This window comes from Oncorhynchus masou, chromosome 24 (assembly GCF_036934945.1).
Source record: "Oncorhynchus masou masou isolate Uvic2021 chromosome 24, UVic_Omas_1.1, whole genome shotgun sequence".
Taxonomy (NCBI): domain Eukaryota; kingdom Metazoa; phylum Chordata; class Actinopteri; order Salmoniformes; family Salmonidae; genus Oncorhynchus; species Oncorhynchus masou.
Genome location: NC_088235.1, coordinates 28,833,349 through 28,847,482, shown reverse-complemented (window position 1 = coordinate 28,847,482; position 14,134 = coordinate 28,833,349). Strand labels below are relative to the sequence as shown.

Here is a 14,134-nt window from a genome sequence, read left to right as displayed (position 1 = left end):
TGTAACACCACAAAATGTGGAACAAGTCAAGCGGTGTGAGTACTTTCTGAAGGTACTGTAAATAGGCAGATTACAATATCTAGATGGATATACATCTATGACTCAGATAGATATTACATGATAATGTTTCACATTGTGATATTGGAGAAAAAAATCTCTTCCCCATGCTGTTGCTTCAGTTGAAGCAACTTCCTCTTCTCTCAGACCTGTGTGACAGAGAGGCGGTTGAACAGTCACATTTCCGAAACAAGAACGAATACTGCTGGATGACAGAGCCGCACACTCACAACACACACAGAAGAAAAGCACTTGCATTGGTGCTTGCTAATTGAAATAGTACAGTCACTGGCAAGGTGATACCTGACTGAAGTCCTGGCTGGAGTTCAAGACAGAAGGATAGTTTGTAAGAGGAGGGTTGACTCCTGTGCGACAATGCTGAAATCATTCAACCTCTTAAAGCAGTTAGGATCTGTGGGGAAGTAAGTACTTTCATGTGCCATTTTGGACTTTTTTGGGGGAAGGGGGGGTTAGTTATTACAGAAAATAGAGCTAACAATATAAAATGGGGAATACAATCATGAGTTAATGTACTTCTGTAACCAATGCTACATGTATCAAGTTTTGTGACAATCTAAACTCCAGTCTGGTTCTAAGTTTTAGTCTTATTTTCACTGTGAGCACCTGTGTGTTGAAGGGAAAACCTTTTGACAAACTTTTGGTGAGTGAGGAGTTTGTTAAGAAGAGTCAGCTGAGTTCTGCTTAGGACAGGGCATCTTTGGTGTCTGAAGTAAATCTGAGTTTGTTATTGTCAGGCCATCCTTAGTATGAAAGTAAGAAGAACAATGTTAGGAATCAGACAGACAGGTGAGAATAGTGGATAACTGTAATGTTTAGTCTGGATGAGTGAGAGATCAGTCATAACAATGAACAGTTGTTTTAGATGACAAGTGCAGTGTGTTTAAATCATGTTTTACTTTGTATGTGGCCTGTGACATAATGGGTTAAAGTGTAAACTTGAAAGCACACCCCCGCCCACAAGATATCCCATGTATCTCAAAAGTCAACTGTGCCCCTGGCTGACCTTTGACCTAATAATGTGACATTTACAAAAGCCAAATCTACATGTGTATGTAGTACATTGTGCTGCAGATTAGCTGAAATATGTCATTGGACACCCACGTTGGGTTGTTGATACCCACGCTATCCTGGCTGAGAGCTGAGGGTGTCTGCAGCAGGTGGCCACAGTGTGTTTGCAGGCCTCTTTTCCACTGATGTGTTTTCAGAATATTGACAAGACCTGCTAACTAACAGGGAGGTTGCACCAGTAGAGAGCCACTTCAGATGAGCAGCTACCTACACTCATCTCACTGACTGACTGACTGACTGTAACTGTAACTATCAAGACACACACACAGGCAGACACCTTTGAACTTTTGTTTAGTTGAAGAAAATAAAAAACTGTTGGAAAATGCTTGAATGTAGAAATACTCCTCTAGATATTCTAGAAAAAATGTAGTGTCCATCTGGTGTTGTAACAGGAAAGTTGAAATGAGAGTGAGTGACACAAAAGGGGGAACTTGCTCTTGATGTCATAGGTACTTTCACAAAGATGGTGGGAATATCTCCTGTTATAGATTTCAATCAAAAGACACAAATTCACATGTTTAGGTGCTAATCATGTGACCTAGCTGTGACCTGGGTTGGGGTTCAAAGTTACACTGCAGCTGTTTCACTGCTATCAATCACACTGCTCTCTATGAGCCCAATTCAGACTTAGGAAATGCACACATTTCCTATGCACTTCTCAGTATTTGGTATTCAGATGTACCTTCTGCAGGCGCATAACAGGCTTTGCAGGCGTGGGTCCCCTGCGTGGGCTGAATTAGTTTAATAAAATTGTCCTGTGTGGCTCAGTCGGTAGAGCATGGCGCTTGCAACGCCAAGCGTCGTGGGTTCGATTCCCGCTGGGGCCACCCATATGTAAAAGTAGTGGCCCCAGCCGACTTGTAAGTCTTGTAAGTCGCTTTGGTCAAAAGCGTCTGCTAAATGGGATATATTATATTATTATTATACTAAAAACACTCCCACTTGCTGGCCAACAGATTCTCTCATGGAGTTGTCATTCAATAGAGTTTTCCGTACATTTATCTTAAGCCATCCCTTTAAATAAGGTGTACCTTTACTTATACTTTTACTTATAATAGACTCACTAGAATACATGGAGAGAACAGGTTCAGAATTTTGGGATCAATGACAGGAAGCCAAGTAAATATATTCTTCTTCTCAACTGTCCAGTCATTGTGAACCATGTGCCAGGCTCTGGGTTTAAACTGCTATGTGTAGTCTGAGTTCCATAATGATTCAAATAGGCTACATGTCCCAAATTATTGCACAACATTAGCCTAATATTATCATGTCACGAACTTCAAAATGAGTGTTAGGGAGTTAGGGATTCCTAAATATGATCCCCAATTAGAGGCAACGATTACCAGCTGCCTCTAATTGGGAACCATACAAAACCACCAACATAGAAAAACACATTCTAGAACACCCCCCTAGTCACACCCTGACCTAAACCACTATAGAGAATCCAAGGGCTCTCTATGGTTAGGGCGTGACAATCTACTAATGCTAGCGACCCCAGGAACAATTTACAAGGCCGTGACAGAAGACAGAAAAGTAAACGGAATGGAATGGAATTATGCAAAACGTGGGCTACAAATGGAAGGAAACTAACACTAAAGTGACAGGTATAAATGTATGTGGGAATTACTGATGGTGGCTCCCGATAGTGGCTAATATTTAACATGATACAAATTCTAAACTAAAACTGTGAAAAGCCCGACATACAGTACCAGCTAAAAGTTTGGACACACCTACTCATTCAAGGGTTTTTCTTTATTTTTTACACATTTCTTAATTGTTGAATAATAGTGAAGACATCAAAACTATGAAGTAACACATATGGAATCATGTAGTAACCAAAAGAGTGTTAAACAAATAAATATGCTTTATACTGTAATTTAGATTCTTCAATGTAGCTACCCTTTGCCTTGATGACAGCTTTGCACACACTTTGAAAGTTTCTTCAAGTGCAGTTACAAAAATCATTAAGCTCTATGATGTTTTTGGCACTCATGAGGACCTCCACAGGAAAAGACCCAGAGTTACGTCTGCTGCAGAGGATAAATTCATTAGAGTTACCAGCCTCAGAAATTGCAGCCCAAATAAATGTAACAGACACATCTCAACATTAACTGTTCAGAGGACACTGTGTGAATCAGGCCTTCATGGTCGAATTGCTGCAAAGAAACCACGACTAAAGGACACCACTAAGAAGAAGACTTGCTTGGGACAAGAAACACGAGTAATGGGCCTTAGACCGGTGGAAATCAGTCCTTTGGTCTGATGAGTCCAAATTTTAGATTTTTGGTTCCAATAGCCGTGTCTTTGTGAGACGCAGAGTAGGTGAACGGATGATCTCTGCATATGTGGTTCCCGCAGTGAAGCGGGGAGGAGGTGTGATGACGTGGTGGGAGCTTTGCTAGTGACACTGTCAGTGATTTAGAATTCAAAGCACACTTAACCAGCATGGCTACCACAGCATTCTGCAGCGATACGCCATCCCATCTGGTTTGAGCTTAGTGGGACTATCATTTGTTTTTCAACTGGACAATGACCCAACATACTCTACACCTCCAGGCTGTGTAAGGGCTATTTGACCATGAAGGAGTGTGATGGAATGCTGCATCAAATGACCTGACCTCTACAATCACCCAACCTCAACACAATTGAGATGGTTTGGGATGAATTGGACCGCAGAGTGAAGGAAAAGCAGCCAAAAAGTACTTAGCATATGTGGGAACTCATTCAAGACTGTTGGAAAAGCATTCCAAAGCTGTCCCCAAGGCAAGGGTGGCTACTTTGAAGAATCTAAAATGTAAAATATATATTTTGGTTACTACATGATTCCATATGTGTTATTTCATAGTTATATCTTTTGGTTACTACATGATTCCATATGTGTTATTTCATAGTTTTGATGTCTTCACTATTATTGAACAATGTAGAAAATAGTAAAAATAAAGAAAACCCTTGAATGAGTAGGTGTGTCCAAACTTGTTACCTGTACTGTATAATTGAAGCATTATAACGCACACAAATCAACTCTCTTTCTCCTTTCTCTCACTCTCGGTCTCTCTCTCGGTCTCTCTCTCTCAATTCAGTTGCAATTTAAGGTTTTATTTTGGCATGGGAAACATGTTTACATTGCCAAAGCAAATGAAATAGATAATAAACAAAAGTGAAATAAACAATAAAAAATGTACAGTAAACATTACACTCACAAAAGTTCCAAAATAATAAAGAAATGTCAAATGTCATATTTTGTCTACATACAGTGTTATAATGATGTGCAAATAGTTCAAGTACGAAAGGGAAAATAAGTCAACAAAGGTTATATAGGTTATATTTTCAATGGTGTTTTTTTTTCGTAGAGACTCTGCATGCATTATTTGGTGTTTTACATTGTACACTGAGAATATTTTTGCGGAATTCTGCATGAAGTCTCAATTTGGTGTTTATCCCATTTTGTGAATTCTTTGTTGATGAGCGGACCCCATTCCTCACAACCATAAAGGGAAATGGGTTCTGTAACTGATTAAATTATTTTTTTGCCAGATCCTAATTGATATGTTGAATTTTATGTTCCTTTTGATGGCATAGAAGGCCCTTCTTGCCTTGTCTCTCAGCTCGTTCACAGCTTTGTGGAAGTTACCTGTGGTGCTGATGTTTAGGCCGAGGTATGTGGAGTTTTTTGTTTGCGCTAGGGCAGTGGTTCCCAAACTTTTTATAGTTCCGTACCCCTTCAAACATTCAACCTCCAACTGCGTACCCTCTCTCGCACCAGGGTCAGTGCACTCTCAAATGTTGTTTTTTGCAATCATTGTAAGCCTGCCACACACACGCTATACAGGACATTTATTAAACATAAGAATGAGGGTGAGTTTTTGTCACAACCCGGATCGTGGGAAGTGGCAAAGAGCTCTTATAGGACCAGGGCACAAATAATAATTCTGCTCTTTATGTAGCCATCTTACATATAAAACCTTATTTGTTCATAAAACTGGTGAATAACTCACCACAGGTTAATGAGAAGGGTGAGCTGCTTAAAAGGAAGCACATAACTCTGCAATGTTGGGTTGTATTGGAGAGTCTCAATCTTAAATCATTATCCACACATTCTGTGCCTGTATTTAGTTTTCATGCTAGTGAGGGCTAAGAATCCACTCTCACATAGGTACGTGGTTGCAAAGGGCATCAGTGTCTTAACAGCACGATTTGCCAAGGCAAGAAACTGTGGCAGTGGCTTCTGATTAAATTCCATTTTCACAGAACCGCTTGTTGCAATTTCAACGAGGATCTCTTGTTCAGATATCGGTAAGTGTACTGGAGGCAGGGCATGAAAGGGATAACAAATCAGTTGTTTGTGTTGTACGTTTTAGGAAAGTACCTGTGTAATTGCGCACCCAACACACACACACACACACACAGGTGCTTCGCTATATCACATTTGACATTGTCCGTAAGCTTGAGTTCATTTGCACACAAAATATCATACAATGATGAAAAGACGTGTGTGTTGTCCTTGTTAATGCAGACAGAGAAGAGCTCTAACTTCTTAATCACAGCCTCAATTTTGTTCCTCACGTTGAATATAGTTGCGGAGAGTCGCAGTAATCCTAGATTCAGATCATTCAGGCGAGAAAAAACATCACCCAGATAGACCAGGTGTGTGAGAAACTCGTCATCATGCAAGTGGTCAGACAAGTTATGAAAACTTTAAGCTCGTCTCTCAATTTTAAAAAAAACTATCAATTCTTTGCCCCTTGATAACCAACGCACTTCTGTATGTTGTGAAAGCGTTACATGGTCGCTGCCCACATCATTGCATAATGCAGAAAATACACGAGAGTTCAAGGGCCTTGCTTTAACAAAGTTACCCATTTTCACTGTAATGTCCAAAACGTCTTTCAAGCTGTCATTCATTCCCTTGGCAGAAAGAGCCTCTCGGTGGATGCTGCAGTGTACCCAAGTGGCGTCGGGAGCAACTGCTTGCATGAGCGTTACCACTCCACTATGTCTCCCTTTTATGGCTTTTGCGCCATCAGTGCAGATACCAACACATCTTGACCACCAAAGTCCATTTGATGTCACAAAGGTGTCCAGTACTTTAAAAATAACCTCCCATCTTGTCCTGGTTTTCAGTGGTTTGCAGAAGAGGATGTCTTCCTTAACTGACCACCCATAAACATAATGGACATATACCAGGAGCTGTGCCAGGCCTGCCACATCTGTTGACTCATCCAGCTGTAATGCATAGAATTCACTGGCATGTTTGCGAAGCAGTAATTGTTTCAAAACATCTCCTGCCATATCACTGATGCGTCGTAAAACAGTGTTGTTTGATAAAGACATTGTCTGTATATATTTGTTTGTCCTTATCCCCCAGCATTGTCCCAGCCATAGCAGCGGCAGCAGGAAGAATTAAGTCTTCCACAATAGTATGAGACTTGCTTGTCCTAGCCACTCGGTAGCTCACCATATAAGACAGTTCTAGACCCTTCTAATTAATGGTATCTGTGTCAGGATTTGGCCAGGGTTGTTCCGGGTTTTGGTCACTAGATGCCCCCATTGTGCTTTTTGACCTTATGTTTTTTCCATTGTTCCCCATTATTATTTGCACCTGTGCCTCGTTTTCCCCTGATTGTATTTAAACCCTTAGTTTCCCTCAGTTCTGTGCTCTGTGTTTGTATGTTAGCACCCAGCCCTAGTGTTCTGTGTATTCTTGTCGATTCCGGTGGATGCTCTTATGGAATTCTGTTTTTGAGTATCTCTTGAGGCTTTTTTGTGCTATTACCACCTTTTGGATTTGCCATTTTTGTATTTAAGGACTTCTCCTTTTTACTTTATTAAATACACCATCTTAAGTACTGCTGTGTCTGCCTCATCTTCTGGGTTCTGCTGTCTGTTCGTGGCTCAGTTGGTTAAGTGACTGTTTCTCACTCCGGAGACCCAGGTTCGTAACCGGGTCCTGACAGAAACACAGAGCCATAAATGAACCCAGAGGCAGCCAGTTCCCAGGACCTTTTTGCCATGCTGTCCCACCACCAGGAGTCTGTCCAACGCCACGAAGCCGCCCTGGTTCAGCAAGAGGCCTTAATGGCTAGACATTCTCATCTTCTGTTGGAGATGCTGACTTCCATTAAGCAAATATCTGATCGTCTTACCCCGGCAACAGTTCCCGTCCCAGTACCTCAGATTCACGTACCCATGGCAGTTAACCCCCTGGCTGAACCTCGTCTTCCACCTCCCCAACGGTTCTCAGGTGATCCAAGTGCTTGTAAAGGGTTTGTCACCCAATGTTCTCTCTCCTTTGAGCTACAACCCTCGTCGTTTCCCACCGACCGGTCTAAGATCGCTTATATCATCACCCTGCTGTCGGAAAAAGCCCTGGCCTGGGCTACTGCTGTGTGGGATGCCCATAGTTCCTGCTGTGCCAGCTACTCTGCCTTTACTGAGGAATTCAAACGAGTGTTTCAAGGCCCAAGCAGTGGTTCTGACTCAGCCAAACAGCTCCTGACTCTCCACCAAGGTTGGCGCAGCGTGACGGACTATGCCATCCAGTTCCGCACGGTGGCAGCAGCAAGTGGCTGGAACAACGAGGCGCTCACGGTGTGCTTTCTGAAAGGCCTTTCCGACACTATCCAAGATGAACTGGCCACTCGGGAACCACCGGACAATCTCGAGTCCCTGATCAAGTTGGCCTCACGCATTGACCAGCGTCTGAGAGAGAGAGAACTCAACCGTAGACCTCTAGCCCCTATCAGTCCCAGCTCCGTCCCCACCTTTATCCTCGCTGGCTCCATCGGAACCCATGCAGATTGGACGCATCTCCCAGGCTGAGAGAGACCGCCGGATGAGGGAGCGACGCTGTCTATATTGCGGCAAACCGGGCCATTTCCGTTCCACGTGTCCCGGGCTCCAGGGAAACGCTCTGTCCCGTACAGACCGGGGGGAACTGTAACGGGAAACATAACCTCCTCCCATCCGTCCAACTCCCATCTGCTCATTCCAGTCACCCTCTCCTGGGACAACCACAAGCTTCACCTTCAAGCCTTGGTAGACTCTGGAGCCGCAGGTAACTTCATGGATGGTGTCTGGGCGAAGGAGAATGGCGTTCCCTCTGAACCTCTAAGTGAACCCATGAGGGTCACTACTTTGGATGGAAGCCCTTTGGGATCTGGACTTGTCACTCATGTCACTACCTCCTTGCGACTTTCAGTTTCACAACACCAGGAATTGATGAACTTTCATTTGATCTCCTGTTCCGAGTTCCCTCTCGTCCTTGGATACCCCTGGCTTCACAGCCATAACCCTCACATCGACTGGTCTGTGGGCACTATCAAGCAGTGGGGTCCTACGTGCCAAGCTACTTGTATTTTCCAGAATTCCCGAGTTCTACTCCCGAGTCTTTAGAATCCATCGACCTGACCCGAGTTCCCGAGTGTTACCATGACCTCAAACTGGTGTTTAGCAAACAGAGGGCCACCATGCTACCACCCCATAGACCTTACGATTGCCCCATCGACCTGTTTCCGGGCACTTGCCCCCCCAGGGGTCGGATCTTTTCCCTATCTCCACCCGAACGAGCTGCTATGGATACCTACATCAAGGACGCTCTGGAAGCAGGCCTCATGCGTCCATCCACCTCCCCGGCGGGAGCAGGGTTTTTCTTTGTGGCCAAGAAAGATGGTGGATTACCTCTTTGCATCGACTACCGGGGACTCAATGCCATAACCGTCCGTAACCGTTACCCGCTACCCCTTATGGCCACAGCCTTCGAGCTGCTCCAGGAAGCAGTTGTTTTCACTAAGCTTGACCTACGGAACGCATACCATCTTGTGCGGATCAGACCTGGTGACGAGTGGAAGACCGCTTTCAACACGCCTACTGGTCACTATGAATACTTGGTGATGCCCTTCGGCCTGACCAACGCCCCAGCGGTGTTCCAAGCGCTCATAAACGATGTGCTTAGGGATATGCTTAACATATTTGTGTTCGTTTACTTGGATGACATCCTCATCTTTTCGAGCTCCCTTCAAGAACACACTAAGCATGTCAGACAAGTACTCAAACGCCTCCTGGACAGCCATCTGTACGTTAAGCCGGAAAAATGTGAATTCCATTCATCCCGAGTACAATTCCTGGGATTTGTAGTGGAACCCGGTCGAGTCCAAATGGACCCCAGGAAGGTAGGGGCGGTAGCGGATTGGCCCACCCCCAAATCCGTTAAGGAAGTTCAGCGTTTCCTGGGCTTCACAAACTTTTACCGCAAGTTCATCAAGAACTTCAGCTTGGTGGCAGCCCCTCTCTCAGCTTTAACCAAGGGTGGCAATGCAAGGTTTTTGTGGGGAAGAGAAGCTGAGACGGCCTTCCAAGGACTCAAGCAGCGCGTTCTCTCTGCTCCCATCCTGATACTACCGACTACGGATGAACCATTTGTGGTGGAGGTAGACGCATCAGAGGTTGGTGTTGGAGCTGTCCTGTCTCAGAGGGGTGAAGACAAGAAGCTTCATCCGTGCGCTTTCTTCTCACACCGGCTTACCCCGACTGAGAGGAACTACGATGTGGGGATCGTGAACTCCTAGCGGTTAAGATGGCATTGAAGGAATGGAGACACTGGCTCGAGGGGGCTTCTCACCCGTTTCAAGTGCTTACGGACCACAAAAATCTGGAGTATATCCAGCAGGCGAAGCGGTTGAACTCTAGACAAGCTAGATGGTCTCTTTTCTTCAATCGATTCCAGTTTATCCTCACCTATCGGCCCGGGTCGAAGAATCTCAAACCGGATGCCCTGTCCCGAGTCTACGCTCCTGCCATTCGAGATGACACGGACATGCCTGTCCTTCCTGCTGCTAAGATTGTGGCTCCGATCTCGTGGCAAGTTGAGGATACCGTGAGACGTGCTCAAGCTAGCGAACCGGACCCGAAAGGAGGTCCTGCCAATCGGTTGTTTGTCCCCAAGTCAGTGAGGACTCAGGTCCTTCTGTGGGGGCACTCCTCTCGCCTCACCTGTCATCCGGGCGTAGGTCGCACCTTGGAGTTCATCCAGCGTAAGTTCTGGTGGCCTACCATAAGAGAAGACGTTGCCACTTTCGTCAATGCCTGTCCCGTGTGCTGCCAGGGCAAATCTTCTCACCTCCGCCCTCAAAGGACTCCTTCACCCTTTACCTGTTCCCCACAGACCCTGGTCCCATATCTCATTGGACTTTATTACTGGACTTCCTCCATCCCATGGCAATACTACTATCCTAGTCATAATCGACAGGTTTTCAAAGGCGGCCAGGTTCGTCCCTCTGACTAAGTTACCTTCTGCCAAGGAAACAGCTGAGTTGGTAATTAATCATGTGTTCCGAGTCTTCGGCATTCCTCAAGATATGGTTTCTGACAGAGGTCCCCAGTTCGCCTCAAGGTTTTGGAAGGCCTTCTGCCAACTCATGGGGGCTTCTGCCAGTCTATCTTCAGGGTACCATCCGGAGTCCAACGGCCAAACAGAGAGGATGAATCAAGAGCTGGAAACCACCCTCCGATGTATGACTCGTGACAACCCGTCCACATGGTCATCCTTTATTGTTTGGGCCGAATACGCGCACAACACCTTGCGCTCCTCCTCCACTGGTATGTCCCCGCACGAGTGTCAGTTTGGCTATGCTCCTCCATTGTTCCCGGACCAGGATGCAGAAGTCAGAGTGCCTTCAGCCTTGAAGTTCGTCAGACGCTGTCGGCTTATGTGGAGGAAGACCCGTCTTAATCTTATGCGTTCCTCACAGAGGTACCAACAACAAGCCAACAGACGTCGCCGTCCCGGGCCTACCCTGCGCCCCGGCCAGAGAGTCTGGCTCTCCACAAGAGACTTACCTCTACGGGTGGAGTCTCGCAAGCTGTCCCAAAAATACATCGGTCCCTTCAAGGTTGCCAGGAGAGTTAACCCAGTTTCTTATCGCCTACACTTACCCAGATCCCTTAAGATTAATCCCACATTTCACATTTCATTGTTAAAACCTGTTGTTTTTTCTCCCCTTGTCCCGGCAGACAGACCTCCCCCTCCGCCTCGTGTCATTGGAGGCCAGCCGGCTTATACCGTCCATCGGATACTGGATTCCCGCCAGGTGCAGCGGTCCTGGCAGTATCTGGTGGACTGGGAAGGCTACGGTCCCGAGGAGCGCTCCTGGGTTCCTGCCAAAGACATCCTGGACCCTGACCTCATTCGTCAGTTCAGGGCCCTCCACCCTGAGAGAGCTGGTAGGAACGTCAGGAGCCGTTCCTAGGGGGGGGATTCTGTCAGGATTTGGCCAGGGTTGTTCCGGGTTTTGGTCACTAGATGCCCCCATTGTGCTTTTTGACCTCACGTTTTTTCCCTTGTTCCCCATTATTATTTGCACCTGTGCCTCGTTTCCCCTGATTGTATTTAAACCCTTAGTTTCCCTCAGTTCTGTGCTCTGTGTTTGTATGTTAGCACCCAGCCCTAGTGTTCTGTGTATTCTTGTCGATTCCGGTGGATGCTCTTGTGGAATTCTGTTTTTGAGTATCTCTTGAGGCTTTTTTGTGCTATTCTTACCACCTTTTGGATTTGCCATTTTTGTATTTTAGGACTTCTCCTTTTTACTTTATTAAATACACCGTCTTAAGTACTGCTGTGTCTGCCTCATCTTCTGGGTTCTGCTGTCTATTCGTGGCTCAGTTGGTTAAGTGACTGTTTCTCACTCCGGAGACCCAGGTTCGTAACCGGGTCCTGACAATCTGTTGCTTTTATACATGTCTTACTGCTCGAAAGTCGTCTTTATTCTCACTCAAACTCCCATGGCTTATTTTTCAAATTGTCATGTTTCATTTATAAAGGTCTGCGCAAGAGGGAAGGTTTCCTGCGACAGAGTAACGGTTAATGTGATTGGATGTTAATTATTTGACATGTCTACCTGTATTTGACATTGTGTTGTTATTTTGCTGAACAGTAGATGGTTTCATTTTATTATTGGCAGTGAAACGAGGCTACTCAGGTGAGAAAAAAAACTCACCCAAATGTATAGCCCCGTTGGAAAATATTGTACTGTTTAAAAATGTAAAGAAAAAAATATGTATATATATATATAAAAAATCAAATCACATTTTTATTTGGCGTACCCCCGACGGCATTGGTACGTGTACCCCAGTTTGGGAGCCCCTGCTCTAGGGCAATGGGGTCTAGATGGAATTTGTATTTGTGGTCCTGGTGACTGGACCTTTTTTGGAACACCATTATTTTTGTCTTACTGGGATTGACTGTTAGGGCCCAGGTCTGGCAGAATCTGTGCAGAAGGTTTAGGTGCTGCTGTAGACCTTCCTTGGATTATTTTATTTATTTATTTCACCTTTATTTAACCAGGTAGGCAAGTTGAGAACAAGTTCTCATTTACAATTGCGACCTGGCCAAGATAAAGCAAAGCAGTTCGACACATACAACACAGGCAAAAGGCAAAAAAAGGACATGGTGGTGAAGTAAATACAATATAGCAAGTAAAACACTGGAATGGTAGATATGCAGTGGAAGAATGTGCAAAGTAGAAATAAAAATAATTTGGAGCAAAATAAATAAATAAATACATTAAATACAGTAGGGAAAGAGGTAGTTGTTTGGGCTAAATTATAGGTGGGCTATGTACAGGTGCAGTAATCTGTGAGCTGCTCTGACAGTTGGTGCTTAAAGCTAGTGAGGGAGATAAGTGTTTCCAGTTTCAGAGATTTTTGTAGTTCGTTCCAGTCATTGGCAGCAGAGAACTGGAAGGAGAGGCGGCCAAAGAAAGAATTGGTTTTGGGGGTGACTAGAGAGATATACCTGCCGGGGGGTGTGCTACAGGTGGGAGATGCTATAGTGACCAGCGAGCTGAGATAAGGGGGGACTTTACCTAGCAGGGTCTTGTAGATGACATGGAGCCAGTGGGTTTGGCGACGAGTATGAAGCGAGGGCCAGCCAACGAGAGCGTACAGGTCGCAATGGTGGGTAGTATATGGGACTTTGGTGACAAAACGGATTGCACTGTGATAGACTGCATCCAATTTGTTGAGTAGGGTATTTGAGGCTATTTTGTAAATGACATCGCCGAAGTCGAAGATTGGTAGGATGGTCAGTTTTACAAGGGTATGTTTGGCAGCATGAGTGAAGGATGCTTTTTTTGCGAAATAGGAAGCCAATTCTAGATTTAACTTTGGATTGGAGATGTTTGATATGGGTCTGGAAGGAGAGTTTACAGTCTAACCAGACACCTAAGTATTTGTAGTTGTCCACGTATTCTAAGTCAGAGCCGTCCAGAGTAGTGATGTTGGACAGGCGGGCAGATGCAGGTAGCGATCGGTTGAAGAGGATGCATTTAGTTTTACTTGTATTTAAGAGCAATTGGAGGCCACGGAAGGAGAGTTCTATGGCATTGAAGCTTGCCTGGAGGGTTGTTAACACAGTGTCCAAAGAAGGGACAGAAGTATACAGAATGGTGTCGTCTGCGTAGAGGTGGATCAGAGACTCACCAGCAGCAAGAGCGACCTCATTGATGTATACAGAGAAAAGAGTTAATAATTGAACCCTGTGGCACCCCCATAGAGACTGCCAGAGGTCCGGACAGCAGACCCTCCGATTTGACACACTGAACTCTATCAGAGAAGTAGGCAATCATTTGAGAAACCAAGGCTGTCGAGTCTGCCGATGAGGATGTGGTGATTGACAGAGTCGAAAGCCTTGGCCAGATCAATGAATACGGCTTGGTGACAGAAACACCAGATCATCTGCAAACAGTAGACATTTGACATCAGATTCTAGTAGGGTGAGGCCGGGTGCTGCAGACTGTTCTAGTGCCCTCGCCAATTCGTTGATATATAGGTTTAAGAGGGTGGGGCTTAAGCTGCATCCCTGTCTCACCCCCCGACCCTGTGGAAAGAAATGTGTGTTTTTTTGCCAATTTTAACCGCACACTTGTTGTTTGTGTACATGGATTTTATAATATCTTGTGTTTTTTCCCCAACACCACTTTCCATCAATTTGTAT

The 14,134-nt window shown here is 45.1% G+C and overlaps 1 protein-coding gene across 1 annotated transcript in view; it reads left to right on the top strand.

The window, feature by feature from the left end:
• Positions 1–212: 212 nt before the first annotated feature.
• LOC135511993 (SH3 domain-binding protein 1-like) overlaps positions 213–14,134 on the top strand; it is a 22,453-nt gene continuing 8,531 nt past the window's right edge. Inside the window, exon 1 of the mRNA XM_064933548.1 lies at positions 213–479. Within this exon, the coding sequence (XP_064789620.1) occupies positions 433–479 (47 nt within the window). The 5' untranslated portion in view covers positions 213–432. The remainder of the gene's footprint in view (positions 480–14,134) is intronic.